This window comes from Mesoplodon densirostris, chromosome 9 (genome assembly GCF_025265405.1).
Source record: "Mesoplodon densirostris isolate mMesDen1 chromosome 9, mMesDen1 primary haplotype, whole genome shotgun sequence".
NCBI lineage: Eukaryota > Metazoa > Chordata > Mammalia > Artiodactyla > Ziphiidae > Mesoplodon > Mesoplodon densirostris.
In genome coordinates, this window is record NC_082669.1 from 96,280,522 (window position 1) to 96,298,503 (window position 17,982).

General features: G+C 40.5%; 1 protein-coding gene across 5 annotated transcripts in view; it reads right to left on the reverse strand.

Moving 5' to 3' along the window:
• Positions 1 to 11,554: 11,554 nt before the first annotated feature.
• CNOT4 (CCR4-NOT transcription complex subunit 4) overlaps positions 11,555 to 17,982 on the reverse strand; it is a 142,212-nt gene continuing 135,784 nt past the window's right edge. For 3 of the 5 annotated variants that reach the window (XM_060108365.1, XM_060108363.1, XM_060108364.1), the window contains 2 exons: positions 12,625 to 12,837; positions 11,555 to 11,945 (listed from right to left, as the gene is read on the reverse strand). In XM_060108365.1, the coding sequence (XP_059964348.1) occupies positions 11,644 to 11,945; positions 12,625 to 12,837 (515 nt within the window). In that variant the 3' untranslated portion in view covers positions 11,555 to 11,643. The remainder of the gene's footprint in view (positions 11,946 to 12,624; positions 12,838 to 17,982) is intronic. The other 2 variants (XM_060108367.1, XM_060108366.1) reach the window with 1 other exon arrangement.

Sequence of the window (17,982 nt, forward strand, 5' to 3'; positions counted from 1 at the left end):
GGTTGGTAGCAGAATTCAAACCTAAAAGCCCCTTGAACTGAAGGTCTTCCTGAAGGGAAATTGTGGATGCCATTCCCAGGGGGAGTGACATCCCTGGTGCAATGTGGCCTGCGGGGGGCTGTCTAGGGGTTCCTCGACCTGACACTGAAGAAATCCACGCGGCCATTAGCTTATGCCCATGTTCCCAGCCACCAGCCTGAGGCTTGACAGCAGTATTTCAGGAGAAGAAAGCTCTTTTGCAGAAAATCATCACACACTCGTTCTTTGCATTTGTATCGCACTTCGTTTTCAAAACACGCTCATTTACAATATTTCTTCCGAGCCTCACAGCCACATGAGTACAATGATCTTGATGTGTAGATGAAGAGGCCAGCAGTGGTCTTCCCAAGGCCATGGAGTAAGCAGTAACACTTTTTGCTGTCTCATATCAGGGGTCTTGCAGCTAGATTACAGTTATTAATACATAGGTGGCAACGATTTTCCCCTAGTCTATTGTTGATCTAATTTTGTTTATGGTGTTTGTTTTATACAAGTCTTAAATTTATGCTTAGTAAATGAATCATTATCTTTCCTTTGGGTCTTATATTTTGCTTATAAATGCTTTCCTTATCCCAGGGTTATAAACATATTCTTCTGCATTTGTTTTTTTTTTTTTTTTGGCTGCACCATGTGGCATGCAGGATCTTGGTTCTCCAACCAGGGATCGAACATGGGCCCCTGGCAGTGGAAGCGTGGAGTCCTAACCACTGGACTGCCAGGGAAGTCCCTCTTCTGCATTTTTGATGACTGTATATTCACTGCTGGACTGTTTGTTTAATGGTCATCTCTACCACCCAAGTAGGAGGTCTAAGAAAGAGGGAATCATGTCTGCTTTATTCCCAACTGTATCCCTACAGCAAATCACAGCCTAGTACCTCTGATCTCAAGAAATGTTTAGAGTGGAAAAAAAAAAAAAGATGATGGGGGTATTATTAACAAGAGAATAAAGATATCCTTGGAAGAAAATCAATATATGAAATTCGGCTATTGTGAATTTTATTTTTAAAATTCTGTGTGTAGTCTATTAAATTTCACACTTAATTTTGAATTCTGGACATTGCCAACTTCTACAGCCATCCCAAAATAATCATAAAATCTTGAATTTTGGAAGAATCTTTAGAGATCATAGAGAGGTCCAACTTCTGAGTTGGTGTGGCATTCCCCCATACGGCTCTGCCCCGAGAACAGGCTGTTTAGTTTGTGTGCACAGCTTCATGAACACCAAGCCCTGTCCCAGGAGACTGAAGCATGGTCCAAGAGCACCCCCTACTGTCAGCCTTCTGTGGGCCCAAACCTGGTGGTGAGAGCGCTTTGATACCTTCACCCCTCCCAAAGCCCCAAACCCAGAATTTTTTTGCCACGTCTATTTATTAAAACTCCTGGTACTCTCCACCACCTCCTTTCCTTTCTTTGCTGTAAGACTGATAAGTATTTTGGGGCGACATCAAATTATTCTGATTGGGTCTATTTCAGATATATGCTAACCTCAACTAGGCCCTTGCTACTTGTTTACCACTTTTTTAAAAAAATGCGTTCTCCTGCCTTCCTGCTACATTTTCCAAAGTGCTAGTTGCACATTTTGTATGTTCTTAAGCTCCAAATCCTGATTCTACCTCCGGCCTCCTCTTTATACTGAGTTTATGGATTCCCTTAAGATTTCTTGTATTTACCTCAAAACCCTCTGTCTTATTTGCTACTATCTTGGAGGAAAAAGTATCCCTCTTCCTAAGAGTAAACCTCCACACATGCTCTTGATTCAATTTGGTATTCTTGTTCAAATTTACTTTTCCCAGTAGTTTTGTCTTCTCTGACTTCTAACAGGCTTATGGTTTCCTGGGGACGGGCGGGGCAGGGGCGGGCAGGAAGCTGCCTTTACTCTGCTTTTGCCTCTCAGATTGTGTTGTCACCATCTCTTCATCAAACATCTTTGCCACACATTATCTCTAATCCTTTCATTCTTATTCATCCTTCATTCTTCAACCTACTGCCACAGGTTTTCAGTACCTCCTCTGGATTAAAACCAGTTCTTGGAAGATCATTACTGATCGCCTACCCGTAAAATTGACTAGTACCCCACCACCCAAAATTTCCTTCCTTCCCTCACTTATTCAAACAGGATGGCAGGCAGTATGCTAAGCCCTGAGAACACGCGGACAGAAAGAAACAAAACATCCTTTCTTCATACAAAAGGTACAACAGGAGTAGGACCACCTAAATTTGAGAGACATCTTCAAGGAGATTACCAGGGTGAGGATAAGACTGGTGTTCTCCATTCCAGGTTGAGAGAACAGAAATGCGTGGAACAGACAGACAGTCACATGAAACAGAGAGTATCACTGTCTGTCGGGGAGAAGGCCCTGGGTACCACACTAGCAAAACTTAAACTTCACTATGAAGGTATTGGGGGTGGGGGGTTTTGGAGAGTTTTGAAGGGAAGTGACATAACCCATTTTAGATGCTCTAAACCGCAGGTGCTAGCTTGTCTGTTGACAATTAATCACCAGCCCTATATCCTGCTACCCTCCCTTCCGCATCAGTTCTCAGGTTCCCTCCAACAGGATCCCAGGTTACACCCTGCAGATAAGAGGCACAAAAGTGAAATTTGTGGGCTTCCCTGGTGGTGCAGTGGTTGAGAATCTGCCTGCTAATGCAGGGGACATGGGTTCGAGCCCTGGTCTGGGAGGATCCCACATGCCGCGGAGCAACTAGGCCCGTGAGCCACAACTACTGAGCCTGCTCGTCTGGAGCCTGTGCTCCGCAACAAGAGAGGCTGCCGTAGTGAGAGGCCTGCACACCGCGATGAAGAGTGGCCCCCGCTTGCCACAACAGAGAAAGCTCTCGCACAGAAATGAAGACGCAACACAGCAAAAATAAATAAATTAATTTAAAAAGTGAAATTTGTAAGGTGAGAAAGAAGAAGTCTAACTCCTAGAATTGGCAGCTGTGGGCCGGTGGGTGGCCACTGGCAAATGTGGGGTTTTGGTAGCTACTTCCCAGAGAACCAAGTTGGCGCTGCAGGCAGCTGAGAAACCTCCTTGGTGAAGGCTTTCCTGGGGCCACAGCGCTTCCAGATCTCCTGAAAGCCAGCAAGGTCCTCCTGATCTTTCCTCTCCCAGCCCTTCCAGTGGTTGTAACATCCCTGATTTCCTGATGAAACCTTGATACAGGATGCCATTTTGAATAAGTCTTGCCTAGTAATGGTCCTACATCAACACCATACACTCAGTTCTCCTTCATGTCAGACCACTAATCTCTATTTTTCCCAAGATTTCTATCTCACTTCTCTCCACTGTAAAGATGACTCCAAAACTATATATATATATTTACTTTTAGCCTTTCTCCTAAGCTCCACATCCAAATTTCCAATTATTTCCTGGACACGTCCACCTGGATGACCTGCTGAAACCTCTAACTCAACAAATTCAATAAGAATCACCGGGCCTCCCTGGTGGCGCAAGTGGTTGAGAGTCCGCCTGCCGATGCGGGGGATACGGGTTCGTGCCCCGGTCTGGGAGGATCCCATGTGCCGCGGAGCGGCTGGGCCCGTGAGCCATGGCCGCTGAGCCTGCGCGTCCGGAGCCTGTGCTCCGCAACGGGGGAGGCCACGGCAGTGAGAGGCCCGCATACCGCAAAAAAAAAAAAAAAAAAAAAAAAAAAAAAAAAAAAAAAAGAATCACCTTCCTTTTAGGGACTTCCCTGATGGCGCAGTGGTTAAGAATCCGCCTGCCAATGCAGGAGACACGGGTTCAATCTCTGGTCCGCGAAGATCCCACATGTCACGGAGCGACTAAGCCCATGGGCCACAACTACTGAGCCTGCGCTCTAGAGCCCGCGAGCCACAACTACTGAGCCTGCATGCCACAACTACTGAAGCTCACGCGCCTAGAGCCCGTGCTCCGCAACAAGAGAAGCCACTGCAATGAGAAGCCCGCACACTGCATCAAAGAGTAGCCCCCGCTCGCCACAACTAAAGAAAGCCAGCATGCAGCAACGAAGACGCAATGCAGCCAAAAATAATAAATAAATAAATAAATTTATTAAAAAAAAAAAAAGGAATCGCCTTCCTTTTAAACTACTTCCTTTTCATGAGTCCACAGTTCTTTTAAGCACAATACAGTTATTTATTCCAGTTATCTGGCTGAAAACCACAGGCACACTACATTTCACGCTCATTCAGGTAAACATTTATTGAGAGGCTACAATATGCCAGCCCTTTGCTAAGTGCTGGGACTAGAATGGTTAACAGGTAGATGAGTTCCCTGCTCTCAGAGCTTATAGTCCAGTGGAGGATCTAGGAGAAACCTAAACACATTTCTGAAATATCTTAAAAAAAAATCCTTTACCTGTAACTTGCAAAAATTCAAGATTCTGAAATATCTTTTGAATTATTTCCGCTTCTCTTTCTCACCTCCCTTATCAACCAGTAACATTCACCTGGACTATTTCTCTAGTTTACTAGCTAGACCTTTTATTGCATCATGGGCTTTTTTATGTTTTGATGAAACACACATGCACATACAGTATTTTGCAGAAAATTTCAGGGGGTCATCAACAGTCCCTTTGAGGTCAAACCCCAGATTCTTGGGGTTTCTCATTAACCTAAAGAACCCCACCTCAGTGTCTCTCCCATCTTCACCATTCCTGCCTAGGGCTGTGTGTTTATAAAGCACAATCCTATCATGTCTCTCTCCTGAAACAGAAACTCTCAGTGGCCCATTTTCAACAAAAGCAGTGCCCAGTACACCCTCAGGCCTTCTCTCTCAAAAGTGCCCTGCACAAACCCAGGTTCCTTCCAACCTGAGATGCAATCCCCAAATATGCCCTATGCAAGCTCATCACGAGGGCTTTCTTTGCTCAGGCTGTCCCCTCACCCAAGTCTCAGCTTATCCAAAGCTCTCACTTCTTTGAGCTATTTTGACATTTTGTACTTCAGACATTTACATCCGGTCTTAGTTTTAGAGTTGATTATCCAAACTTTTTCAGAGTAAGAGAGCAGGAATCATCTTATCTTTGTACCTCCTGAAGCACCTGGCATAATGCCCAGCCCAAAGCAGATGTTTGGAAAAAATGTTAGACTAAATTAAACTCAAATTTCCCTTTCACATCTTAGTCCCACTTGTGTCCTTCATGCTTTTTCCTCTCCTACATAACTGTCCTTCAAATATTTGAAGACAATTACCTTGTCCCTTGTTCCTTATCTGCACAAAATCCAGAAGATACTAGCTAACTTGGTCATCTAATTCAATGTAAACAACAGTCAATATAAGCACAAAATAGTCAAGAAGTCCTTAAGGGTTCTATTTCCCAACTAACCTTCGACTCACACTCTATGATTTGGGGCAAGCAGTACCTCTTCATACTCTTTCTTCTACCACCAGTTAGCTAAAATAAGGGGGAAACAGATAATTTCACCCTCATCTTAGTCATTTCTTGTAAACAAGAGAGGTGGCAAAGCACTTGGAGCTTTGCAACAGAAAAGGAGTATGACCAAAGTTATGGATAAATGTAACTGAGAATGGTTAACAACTAGCTTTAGCTCTGCTATTAAATCTGTGACCCAGGACAAAACCCAACTTTTTTGGGCCTATTTACCTACTTTTTGCATATTATGGAGACTGATAAAAGCCAAGGAATTTACACCACTGAAACAACATTAAAAAAAAATCTTCTGGACTATATGTAATCTTCTGGACCTCAGGCATTTTATCAATTGTATTTCAGTTTTGCAAATACTAAAGCTGAAAACAAAAAAGCCACAGATCATTGTTTCTTTAAATTCTCCTATGAGTTATTTATGAGCCTTAGAGTTTTAAAAGCACCCAGCCTACACAAAAAAAGTTCTATTTGGCCTATTAACCTCTGTTGGTTTTATACACCTACTTCCATAGACTCTGAAGGGAAGCTGTGGAAGGAAGTGCAAGGACTCCACTTACAAACAGCTGCTTAACACACTCAGTTTCCCTCAGAAATGGATCAAATGCAGAATATATTCTTTAAAATGACCAATTCTTATTAGATGTGCCTTGAACATTTGGGCCTACGTTTATGTTCTGTTCTTTTCCAAATTATTTGGGTTACCACCAATAGAAATAGTTATCTTACCCTTTAAAGGGATTTTTTTCTAATCATGTACTCATTTCTTTTTTTTTTTTTTTTGCTGTACGCGGGCCTCTCACTGTTGTGGCCTCTCCCGTTGCGGAGCACAGGCTCCGGACACGCAGGCTCAGCGGCCATGGCTCACGGGCCCAGCCGCTCCGCGGCATATGGGATCCTCCCAGACCGGGGCACGAACCCGTATCCCCTGCATCGGCAGGCGGACTCTCAACCACTGCGCCACCAGGGAGGCCCATTTCTTTAAATCAATTTGTTCAGAAACAATTTTAGAAATGAATTTTCAAAGGCGGCTCTTCCTGGTAGGAAACTGCCTGCATGTCTAAAGGCTATGTCTAGACTAAGTTAATAATGCGTTAAGCACAAAGAAGTAAGTACTGATTTTTGTGACGAAATAAGTATTTGGTTTTTTAAAGAATTCATGCTAATGTGCTCAGTCATCTTTCACTTGGATAGAACACTTGAGCGGATAGCCGCATGTGACAAAGGATATGTCTCACGATTACGTTTAAGGTACATAAGCTGTCAGCTCTTGAAAGTTTACATACCCTAAATATAATAAGGACCTTAAATCAAATGATGTTGGTAAAAATTTGATAGAAAACTCCAATTCCAAGTGCAGTGTATGCCATGTCTTCAAATTTGGGCAAGCGTTGGTGGAGATCACTAACTGCATTCAGCTCTGTATTGGTCATCATAGCATAATCCTGGTGGAAACACACTGTTGAAACTTATTACCTGTTCACAAAATACAATTCATACAGAGTTAAGGATAGGCTATTCTTTCCTCTTCCACAGTTTCTGGAATTGCTCTAACTCAATGTAGCCTAGAAAATGACCCACAGCCATCTGACTTGCAACCTCCCCTAAGACTGCAGTAAAAGTTGCCTTCAACATCTCGACCAAAATTTTAACCATTAATATAATACCCTGTATGATGAGCTTTTGGAAAGCAAACTATTGATTGTAAATCAAAAGAGCTTCATTGGAAAAGAGGATGTTAAAAGGAGAGAAACCACTTCAACAAAACAAACACGTGGGCAGGTGCTATTCAAACCAAGGGATAGGGCTCATTGGTCAATAGCAAGAAGCTCCCCCTACTTTACTGCCTGACAAACTATGCCTATTAGCTTATAAAACCAGAGCACAAATCTGCACTAAGGTGGTAGTTTAAACCTACATGCTTAACTTAAAAATAGAATAAAGAAAAAAGCAGGGAAACCCTGAGAGCAGACGACAGAACAAAATGCGCTGACCGAGAAAGCAGCGGGTTGAGCGTCACTTGGCTGATCTGAGAAGCTTCAAGCTAACAGCAGGGAAAGCTGAGATCCGACACAATTCACACCACAGAATCCTCAAGGGCACATAAACTGACAGTGCCAGGTACCCCTAGAACCAAGGATAAAATCTGCAGGGTGGGGCTAAAATAAAGATTACTGAGAAAGCTGTTTTAAGAAGTTAGTTCCCTAAATTCATTCCCCAACTCCACACCATAGTGCAACCACACTTCTCCTAAGTGGGCAGATATTTGGAGACAATCTCTGAGAAAAGGACTGAAAACAGGGATGAAGTAAATATATTCATACTGAATACAGAGACTACCGCGACAGCTCTGGCAGTCAGACCCTCACCCTCTAGGCCGGCCAGTATAAGACTCTTCTCTATGGAACCTGACCAGTCCAGGAGGAGAAAAAGCCCAAAGACATTGACATTAGGGCTTCCCCAACACAGAGCCCATCCAGATCTTCCAACAGTGAAGTTCAAAGTTGGCATGGCTTCATGTTTACAAAACTTCCTTTCAGCTTTTTAGTCTTATTCAAGAGCAGGTATCAAGGACTACCAGGGATCTGAGAAGTCTCTTAATATGGAAGATAGAGATCAAAGCAAAACAGATAAAACCAACTTGAAGAAATAGAAACAATGCAAGGAGAATAAAACTATAAATAGAAACAAAGTTGAGATAAAACTTCCTAGAAAGAAGAGCAAAAGACAAAGATGGCAAACTGGATAAAAGAATAGGAGAAAGTCCAGAATAATGGGATTTTTAGAAACGGAGAACAGTGAAAATAATTGCAAGAAATTCACGGGTGAAATAAGTCAAGAAAATTTCCCAGAATTGAAGGACATGAGTCAACAGATTTTAAAAACCTAGTGTGTATCCACTGTGTTCAGCACAATGAATTAAAATAGACCCAAACCAAGGAACACAGAAAACAATTTATACAGGCTCCCAGAGAGGGAGACAAAAGGATTACCTATAAAGGATCAGAGTGGCTTTGGATTTCCTTTTAACAGCAATACTGGAAGCAAGAAGACAATAGAGTAATGCCTTCAAAATTCTAAAGGAAAAAATATCTACAACTTAGAATCGTCTATCCACCAAACTATCAACTGAAACAGAATGTTTTTGTATATGCAGATTACTAAAATATTTATTTCCCACATGCATTTCTTAAGAAGTTACTGGAGGATGCACTTCAACAAAATTAGAGAAGAAAAAAAAAAAAAAGACTAAGAAATGGCATATAGAAATACAGACTCCAAGAAAGGAGAGAGGTGAAAGGAAATACTAGGAATATCAGCTGTGCACCAGATCTGAGTACTGTGAGACAAGAGACAGACATTGAGGGTTGTCAGTACCAAGATTCCCACTGCTGTTAATACCAGCAGACTGCCTAAATCAGTTTGGTCCAGGTTCTTTTCTGTACTTATCTGATTTTGACCAAATCTAATGAAATTTCTGTTCTCCCCTCCACGCTCTGGTGAATTGATCAGCTTATTTTAAACCACCCCATTCCCATGGGTTGGGCTTTGATCAACTCCAGAGTACTGAGGGAAGCCCGGGAGAGCTTAGACACAGGAAACAGAGAGCAGACCACTCTGCCAGACATCCAGGATCGGGCTCACAACAGCCCTGTCGGATGCCCTGACTGTACTGGACCCTCTTTTCCAGGATTCATTCATGACCTTGCACACTGTCTTCCCCAGAATTGGCTTTTATAAATTATCAGAGAAACTAAAGCCAAACTATGACCTAAAGAATCTGTTCAATTTATCTTAAGAGCCTTGATCTGATAGTGACAATACTGCCCTTCCCTTACTCAGCTAAGTTTTAATTTGTTACTTAGCTTTTTAAAACAAAGCAATGCATTATCCAGGGGTACATATGTTAAGTGGCAAAACTCTAAAGAAAGATCAGCACAGAAATCAAGATAATGGTGATTTGTGGATGGTAAGGAAAGAAAAGGAAATAAAATTGGAAAGGGACAGATAGGAGGTCTTTCAAGATATTATAGGTTCTATTTTTAACTTGGGTGGTAGGCACACTGGTTTTTATTGTTTTATTATTCTGTAAATGATATTTACATATTTTATAAAGTCTTCTGTATGATTCATTAAACATACGCACAATCACAGCACAGCCATGCAAAATAGAATTTCCCTCCCTTCACATTTTTGTTGATATACCGATGTCAGGAATATCCAAACCGCCCCCTACAATCCCCCAAAGCCTTGATTACAGTTCACTACTACCTGATATTGCTTGTGTGTTGGGCCACCACTTTCCAGTACAATGTGAAGATTCAGGTGACTGAAGCAAAGCCTACAGACCAGAGAAAGCCTACAGTCTATACAGACATTTATTTGAGACAATCTGCTTTACATTTTTCAAAAACTATGTTAAAAATTTGTTTTTGGTATCAAATTGAAGTACAGAGTAAATGTAAGGAGGAGAAAATCAATCTGAAAGCACAGAATGTAAAATTTAAAAGATCTACTTAGTTCATCCTACAAAGATCCCCTTAATGGATGTAGCTGGAAATATGCCAACTCCAGCTTTGGACTTCTGAATGTAACCCAGATCATACAGATTCCTAGCAACCTTGTACCCTCTTTTGATTAGTGGTGTGACCATCTCTCCATCATTAGGTACTCCCTAGAATGGCTGGTCAGGAAAGATTTCTCTGTGGGTTTCCTCTATCAGTGTTTCCTGATCTCTTTCCCGTCGTGGCACTCACATGTGCTGCTAATTTTATGGCACCCTGACTGCTGGGGCTGCCAGGTCTCCCCGAGACAACCAACATCTCAGCACAACCCAGCCTATCTGATCCTTCGTGGCCCATGAGGCTTCTCAGTTGGGAAGCTCTGGTCTGCACAACACAACAGCACAAAGAAGCATCTTCTACTGAAAGCCACCGGAAGAGGAATTCTTGAGGATAAGATGGGCTGACCTTCAAAGATGGCAACGACCGACAGTAAAATGAATTTTTTTCTGATTTCTTCTTCTAACCCATCCTCTCTATTGCTGAAGATGTAAAATCAATGGAAACACCTGACGACTGTCACCACAAAATGTTTCAAATTCACATGCAATAAAACGGAAAAACAAAAACAAGAACAACCCAAGGGTCATCATCAAGTTTTCTGTTTTATTTAAGATTTTAGTTTTAATTCTGAAGAAAGAGGTACATTTTCTTCTTTTAGTTTTAGCATTAGGTTATAACCAGGTTTCTGTTTTCTTTTCTCCTGTCTTTTCAATACTGCACAAATATCCAGAAACTACAGGGTTAAGTAAAAGCTGCAGGCGAGGTGTCAGAGATTTGCTCCTGATGGTGATCAGATGGCCCCAGAGCAGCGCTATCTCAGAGTGCCCTTAGTCAGGTGAATTTAAGGTAAAAAGAAAAAAAGATTCTGACAGAGGAGAAAGATTGAAGAAATCACTTATATTTCAGCACTTATATTATGCATAGGTATTAAATCTGTGAATAGTTTTTTTCTTTAAAACATTTGAATTTACTTTAAATCTAAAGCCAAAATTTTTTCTCCTTTAAAAAAATCACTTCTCCCCTCCTTATAAACTCTTTAGCAATAGGCCAGTTACTACCGCAGATCAATTTGTCTCTCCATCAACTTCCGATAAATTCTTTTGCTTAACAACACAATCAAGTCCTCTCCATCAACTTGCCAAAAGAATTAAAAATTAAATTAAAAGCATTTTCCCTGCAATAGTGATAAGCTGAATACAAGATGGATGCCAGGACCACTGCTTTCCCCCATGCATTTAGCCATCTCATTTCAATCAACCTGGTTTTCAAACTTCTGCAGTTGATAATGCATTTACTTCACCTTCCCTATAGATTAATCATCATTTTCTGCTAAGCAGATTATGTCATTATTATGCGCAACAGACAAACAGTAATTTTCTAAGTATCGAGACTGCCCTTTGATTTCTTTTCTTTCCTCCTTAAAAAGGCATTTTTAGAAAACATTCAACAGTGTCACTCAAATGCTGGATCAACAGAAACTTTTACAATAAAAAAATGATGGTAATGACCCTGCGATCGCATTGCATCTGGGGTTAGGGAGAAACGAAACTGATCAGGAACTGGATTCTTCAGAACATAAGAGATGAGAAGGGAGCTGTGGGTCGGCTGAGAGGGCGAAAACAGGGTGGGACAAATCCTGCATTTTCTAATGAATTCTCCTCTTTCCCTAATGGCGGTCCAGTGTTGAACTCTGTAACAAATCTGTGGGGGTTTTGCTGGGGGGTCTGAAGGCTGTCTGAAAGCCTGGGGGTGGCGAGTGAAAGCTGGAAGGATTTGAAGGAGGAGGGTAGGGATTCCAACTGGCTCTGTGCAAAGGGATCTGTGTGCTGAAGGGGGCGCTGTGGTGGGTTTGTGATGGAGCAGCACTGGGGCCGTCCATCTCTGTGAGGGCCTGAAGGGATTTTAGCCAGTGTGGAGGATTGTCATCTTGAAGAGAGTCTAAACTGTTTCCTGAAGATGCTGGAATACCTAAGGAGAGAAAAGAAAACAAGAAGGAAAATGGTGAGTTTGTGCAGAAAGCCTAAGAATTCCATCAAAAAATTTTAAGGCGCTTAGTTTCTCCAAAAAGAAACAAAGAATTACAATTTTAAACTCCTTCCAAATAAGACCTTCTTAATCTTATGTTCCTTTTATTCCCCACCCACAATGACCACGATTTATTGTCACACAAACCCATGCCTCCTCTTCAACTATACAGACATCATCCCCCAGTGTCACACAGGCAGAGTTGCCAAAATGAATCCCCAGGATTGCATGATGTTATTTCCCAATTGTGCTTCTCTTTCTCTAATAGGGATACATAAACAAGATAGCCTTATAATAGAGAGCTTTATTTTTTAAAGTGGAGTATGTTCCTTTGAGAGGATAAGTCAGATCCTTTCATACTTTGAGACCTACAAAATACACACATTCTGTCAGATGTTAGCACCTACTTACACCAAAAGAAGCAACCTAGGTACCAAATGCCTTGTTACACAACTAGGCCAACAGAGTTAACTGAGGCTACATGACCCCGGAGAACGAAACAAGCTACCATACACTTGTGGCTTTGGGAAGATTACGTTGAAGAGACCTCTTGTTTTTAGTTAATCTGTGCTAAAAACCAAACTGATGGCAGTCAGTGGAGCTGAAGGAGTGAGAAAGTTACCTGTGATGATGGCTGGGTCTGTCCAGCTGCCAGGGCTGTCCCAACTCGGGCTGTCGGTGGTGGCAGTGTTGGACGTTGGTGCACTGTGGCTGGCGTTGGAGGGGGAAGAAGAATTGGGCAGTCCACCAAAGTTGATGTTAATGTTGGGTAGAAGTGCCCTTAGCCCGTCCTGCCATTCCTTCATATTTAAACTCTCTACAGAACTGCTGTTGTCTGGGAGATTTACCAACAAAAAAATGAAAGATAAAAAAAAAAATAAAAAGCTGACGTTAGAAACATATGTTGTTCTTTAGTGGTTAAGCGGGAGAAGAATTATTCTTTCTTTATTGAGCCTTTAAAATGAGTTGTCCTAGCAAGATAAACTTGGTTAGGATTTTGCTCATGAGCTCAGAGCCCCGGAAATAAGTGACGAAAAAGTTGCTCAAGGATCAGGAGAGGGATCCTTGTCCTTCTTACAGACTCTTTACCATTTTCATTTGTAAGTCAATAATCCAGTTTAAAGACTCAATGCTCCAGAGCACAATTTAGTTCCAGCTACATTATAAAGTTTCAGTTAGTGGGGCATTTAGCCAGCTGAGCTGATTTACGCTATAAAAAAAAGCAAGCCTGTAAAGTTCAATATAGGAGTGTATTCTGAGCCCATTAAATGAAAGAAAAGTCATTTTATGAAGAATAAACATAAGCCAATAGAAAAAGAAAAATAATTAAGTTCTTCCTGATTATAAAACTGATCATGTATTTCAGAGGAGAAAGGCAGTAATGAATAGGCTTTTGAATTTGAAAAGAGTATTTTTCCATTAGTCACAAAGGCCAAGGAGACAGGGGCGAAGCTACCTTTTAGATGGAATCATTTCCAGCAGTCTGCCCACTCTATACTTACAGTTCTACCCACCATTTAAAACACAAGTCCTGGAGTCCTACAGTTAGTTCTCTGGTTCTATTTACAAATAGCACCAAATATGATAAAATACTATCAAGATAAAAAGGCTTTCATAAATTGTGACTAAACTCACTTGATCTACTACCATCCAGAATCCACATGATATATAACTAACTGGCTGCGGGGAGGGGAGGGGAAGCATAAAGTGTAACTACTACTTAGAATAATTGCTTTATTGAAAATAGGACGGTAGGTCAAACTACCAACTGTGGTTTTTGAGAAGAGCATAGAAAATTATTTCTGGTTCTACAGAATTGATGAGCAACCACCACTGATGATGATGATGATGATGATGATGATGACGACGATGACAACGATATTCTATCAGGTACAGTCTATGTTATTTGGTGAATTCAGAGTTTTCTTTTTATAATGTTTCCTTTGCACCAATCACTAACCTATGCCAAATTATAACATTTCAGCAAGTGAAGCTTTTAACCCTATTGATGTTATTTATAAAAAGACAAAAAACTACAACCAAATGTAACAAGTCATCTCTGAATTTACTTAGATGAAGAAAAGACAATCTACACTCTACAGACTAGTCAATAGAAAGGAAAATAAATTCTTCAAACCAAATTCCAATTCACAATCAGTGTAATTTCCTAAAGCTTACCTTTCTATTTGCATCCTATCTGACATTTGCATTGTGTTGTACAATTCACAAAGCACTCTTATAGTCCATTATTATTTCATTTGATCCTCATGTTGTGAGGTAGGCAGAGCAGGGGGAAAAGTGTGCATTTAACAGATAAAGAAATAGACTCTAGAATAATTTGCACATGTCACATGACTTGTACCGTCAAGACCTGAAACCCAAACCCTGAGTTGTTTCTTTTTTAGTAACACCGAGCTCTCACTCTTGTATAGACTATTTACTTTATATTTGTATAGACAATTAATTGGCTTTTTAATAGGTTAAATGTTTAAGGCAAATCCCAGGGGCTTGTGAGACCCATGATGAAAAGGAAGCAAAAAAGAAACATGGAAACATTATAGTATGTCCATCAGCCATGACTAGTAGGAGAAATATTTCGCTAAAGGAACAAACTGGAATTTGCAGCCAGGGGAGAAAAATTCTAATCAACAACACAATCATCAATTCCCCCCACCCCCTAGTCCACTCCAGCTGCATGAGGCATTAACAAGATGACACTAATAAAGTCCTAGAATACCCTCAATTACAGGAAGGTTCGGTGGCTACATTCTAACCTTTAAAGTAGTCACACTGTCAGACTGAATAACTTAACTTGTTTTCAATTAACCAAAAACTTGAACTCTAAACAAGGAAAACTTCACAGTAGGGAAATAAAATCTCCCTGATATAAAAAGGTGATGTACCACTACGTGGGAAAATTTTAAGGAAGATTAATGCTCTTGAACTTTAGGTAGTCAAAGTCTATAAGAAGCCCATGCAGATGATTTGAGGTTCCCTCTTTCACTGCACAGGGAAAAAGAAAAAAAACCCATAACTTAGTAAAACCCATTTTCTCCTTACTTTTGCTTTACAGTTAGTGAGAACTGGAACTAAGGAACTTTGCATTAACAGAATAACATTTGCATTTATATAAAGTTTATCTGAAAATCAGTATTGCAATAAAATCGAAAGACATTTGTTCACAGGGGATATATGGGAACTCTCTGTACTCTCCACTCAATTTTGCTGTGAACTTAACACTGCTCTAAAAAAATAACATCTACTTAAAAAAAAGATATTTGTTTATCTGATTTTAGGCTAATAAAATCAAGCAAGAGTGTGTTAGCCAAAGACATTCACAGACGGCACATGATATAGAAACAGTGAGAAACTTAGATCCTCCCAGGTGAACTACGCTTATAAGATACCTTGGGGAATAAATTAGCTAGTTTATAATTCTCACAATCTTGCCAAAAACAAAGTCATGTGCCTAGACATCTTGGGAGCCTGATATCATAGAGGACTGGTTTACAGTGGAGTTGTGAGTGTCACTAGGAAGTGGACTGACTCATTAGCTCTGGGAATGGGACCACTATTCTAAGTAGTTTACAAGAAGAAAAGAAGTTTTCTTCACTGTTTTCTCTACTACTGCTATGCCAAGTGTTGGCACAAAGAAGGGGCAAGAAAAAGGAAATCAGATAAATCCTAACCCCATGAAAATTTCAATAGCCACACTTGAAATCACCTCCTCTACCTCCCTGCCCACCCTCCCACCCCACCTCTGACCCAAATTTGTTTTGGCTGAGAGGGCTTCTGGTAATTCCATTCCTTGCAATACACACAGCAGGGTTGATTAACCTCAGCACTACTGACATTTTGGACTACATAATTCACTCCTCATCATGAGGGGGCTGTTCTGTGCTGTAAGATGTTTAGCAGCACCGCTGGATGCCAGCAATGTGCGCACAACTACCCACCACCCCCAATTCTGACAATGAAAAATGTCTCGACATTGCCAAATGGCTACTGGGGGGGCGGGCGCAAAATCATCCCTGGCTGATAACCACTGACACAAAGGAAGCTGATTCCTTTGTTTCTAGGGCTCTAAATAATTCCACTCGAATACACATTTCCTTTTAAATAGTACCAGGACAGGACACCTGGATGCAACCTGATGCAACTTCATTTCCCTTTATTTACATAGGACTTCACACTGGCATACGATTCACTATGTACAAGTCCGTAGGTCTAATGGAGAAAACACTGGGCTGAAAATAGCAGATGGGCTGTATAAGGCAACCGTAATTAATATAACCTTGAGCATGTAAGTCTCGTAATTAATATAACCTTGAGCATGTAAGTAAGTCTCTTAGTATGCTTCATAAGTAAGAATAACATCTGCCTTCTTCTCTCGTAAGGATAAAATAAGAGAAGGGAAAGCAATTTGAAGACCATTTATTTCTTGATAGGTGCCTAACAACAATTTTTTTCTAATACTCAATACTGAATAGATAGTAGTTTCCAAAAAGCCAAGGTAAGAATATTTCTCACTTGCCAGGAACTGGCTCTGGGCACAACAGTCTCCTCCTAGCAATGGAGAGATAATACCCGGTATTCTCACAGGGGTACTGTGTAGTCAATCTAACTAACAAGCCTTCTCACCACCAACACAGTTCAAAGACAAAGAAGACATAGAAAGCCCTTTAAACTTTCCATAAGCAAACTACAATGAAAATCAAGTCACTGAACATACTTTATGCTAAATGATACTAATTTTATTTTTAAAGTATTTAATTAGTAGTAGTGTAATACATTAGGGAAGGACTGTATATTTTTAAAGGATTGCTAATATGTTTAAATGTTTTATGATGTTAAAAAATTAATTTTAATTTATAATTTCCAAATATGTACAAAACCACTGTTTTCAGTTCTAAATAATTTGAGGGCAGGAGAGCGGGTGAAGTTGTTTGTAGTAGTTTTATTTTTCAGAGTAGAACTCAAAGACAGAATTTAAAGTACTTTCAAGATGCCATATACCACACTCTCATAATTCATTGTGTAAGAAGTACCAGTATACTTCAGTTTACCTAGCACAGAACACATTTTATTAAAGAAGAAATTATGGTTAAAATTCTGCCAGTTTGCTGGTAGCCTAACACCCAGTCCGTAAGAAGTCAATCATCGCTCACTAAGCAGCTGACAAGTCTAGATTTTAGCAACAGTGGCAACAACAAAAAATGTATGCTGCCAAGATAAAAGTCAAAGCAACTATTTACTGAATGCCTACAGTGTCTAAGGACAAAGCCCTTAAGCCATGACTCCTGTTCTCAAGGAGCTTCAAGTCTAGACGGTGAGAAAATGCAAATATGGGAAAAAACTCAATAACCACAACCTGAAAAACCAACAGAAGAAATGTCATGGGGTTGTACATGATTAATAAAGGCTATAAAAGTTTAGTAAAAAGAGAGGCTAGTTAGGCACACGTGTGGAAATGTGCTGGTGGGTGAACAAGAGTTGCAGTCTTTCATTCATGGAGTTAAGTTCATGGAGTTAAAATTCGTAGATGCCCTGAGCCTGAAAACCCCACGAGAGGTTAAAACTATCTTTGGTATTTTTACATAACACTAAACTAGTCTAACTACTTACTAGGAAATACACATACACATTTTATAAGCAATGATTATATTACAAAATAAAATTAAGCTGTGTCTGACATCAGGCATTTCACAGAAAATCATAAAGCAGGAAAAGATGAATGGCTTAGGCAAGAGCATACATTATAGCAGCCAAGTGGATTTCCTCAGATTAACTGCAATATATTGTTATAACATGTAAAACTTTGCTACAGAGAACAAGACTGTGGAAAATCTGCTCCTTATGATAAATTGTCACTGGTGACAAGCCAATGAGTTTTTCTGGCTTGCATAAAACCTTCACCTAAAAGAACAATTTTCAAATTGGTTTCACGGACTGCAAAACCACCTCAGGAGCCACTGGGGAG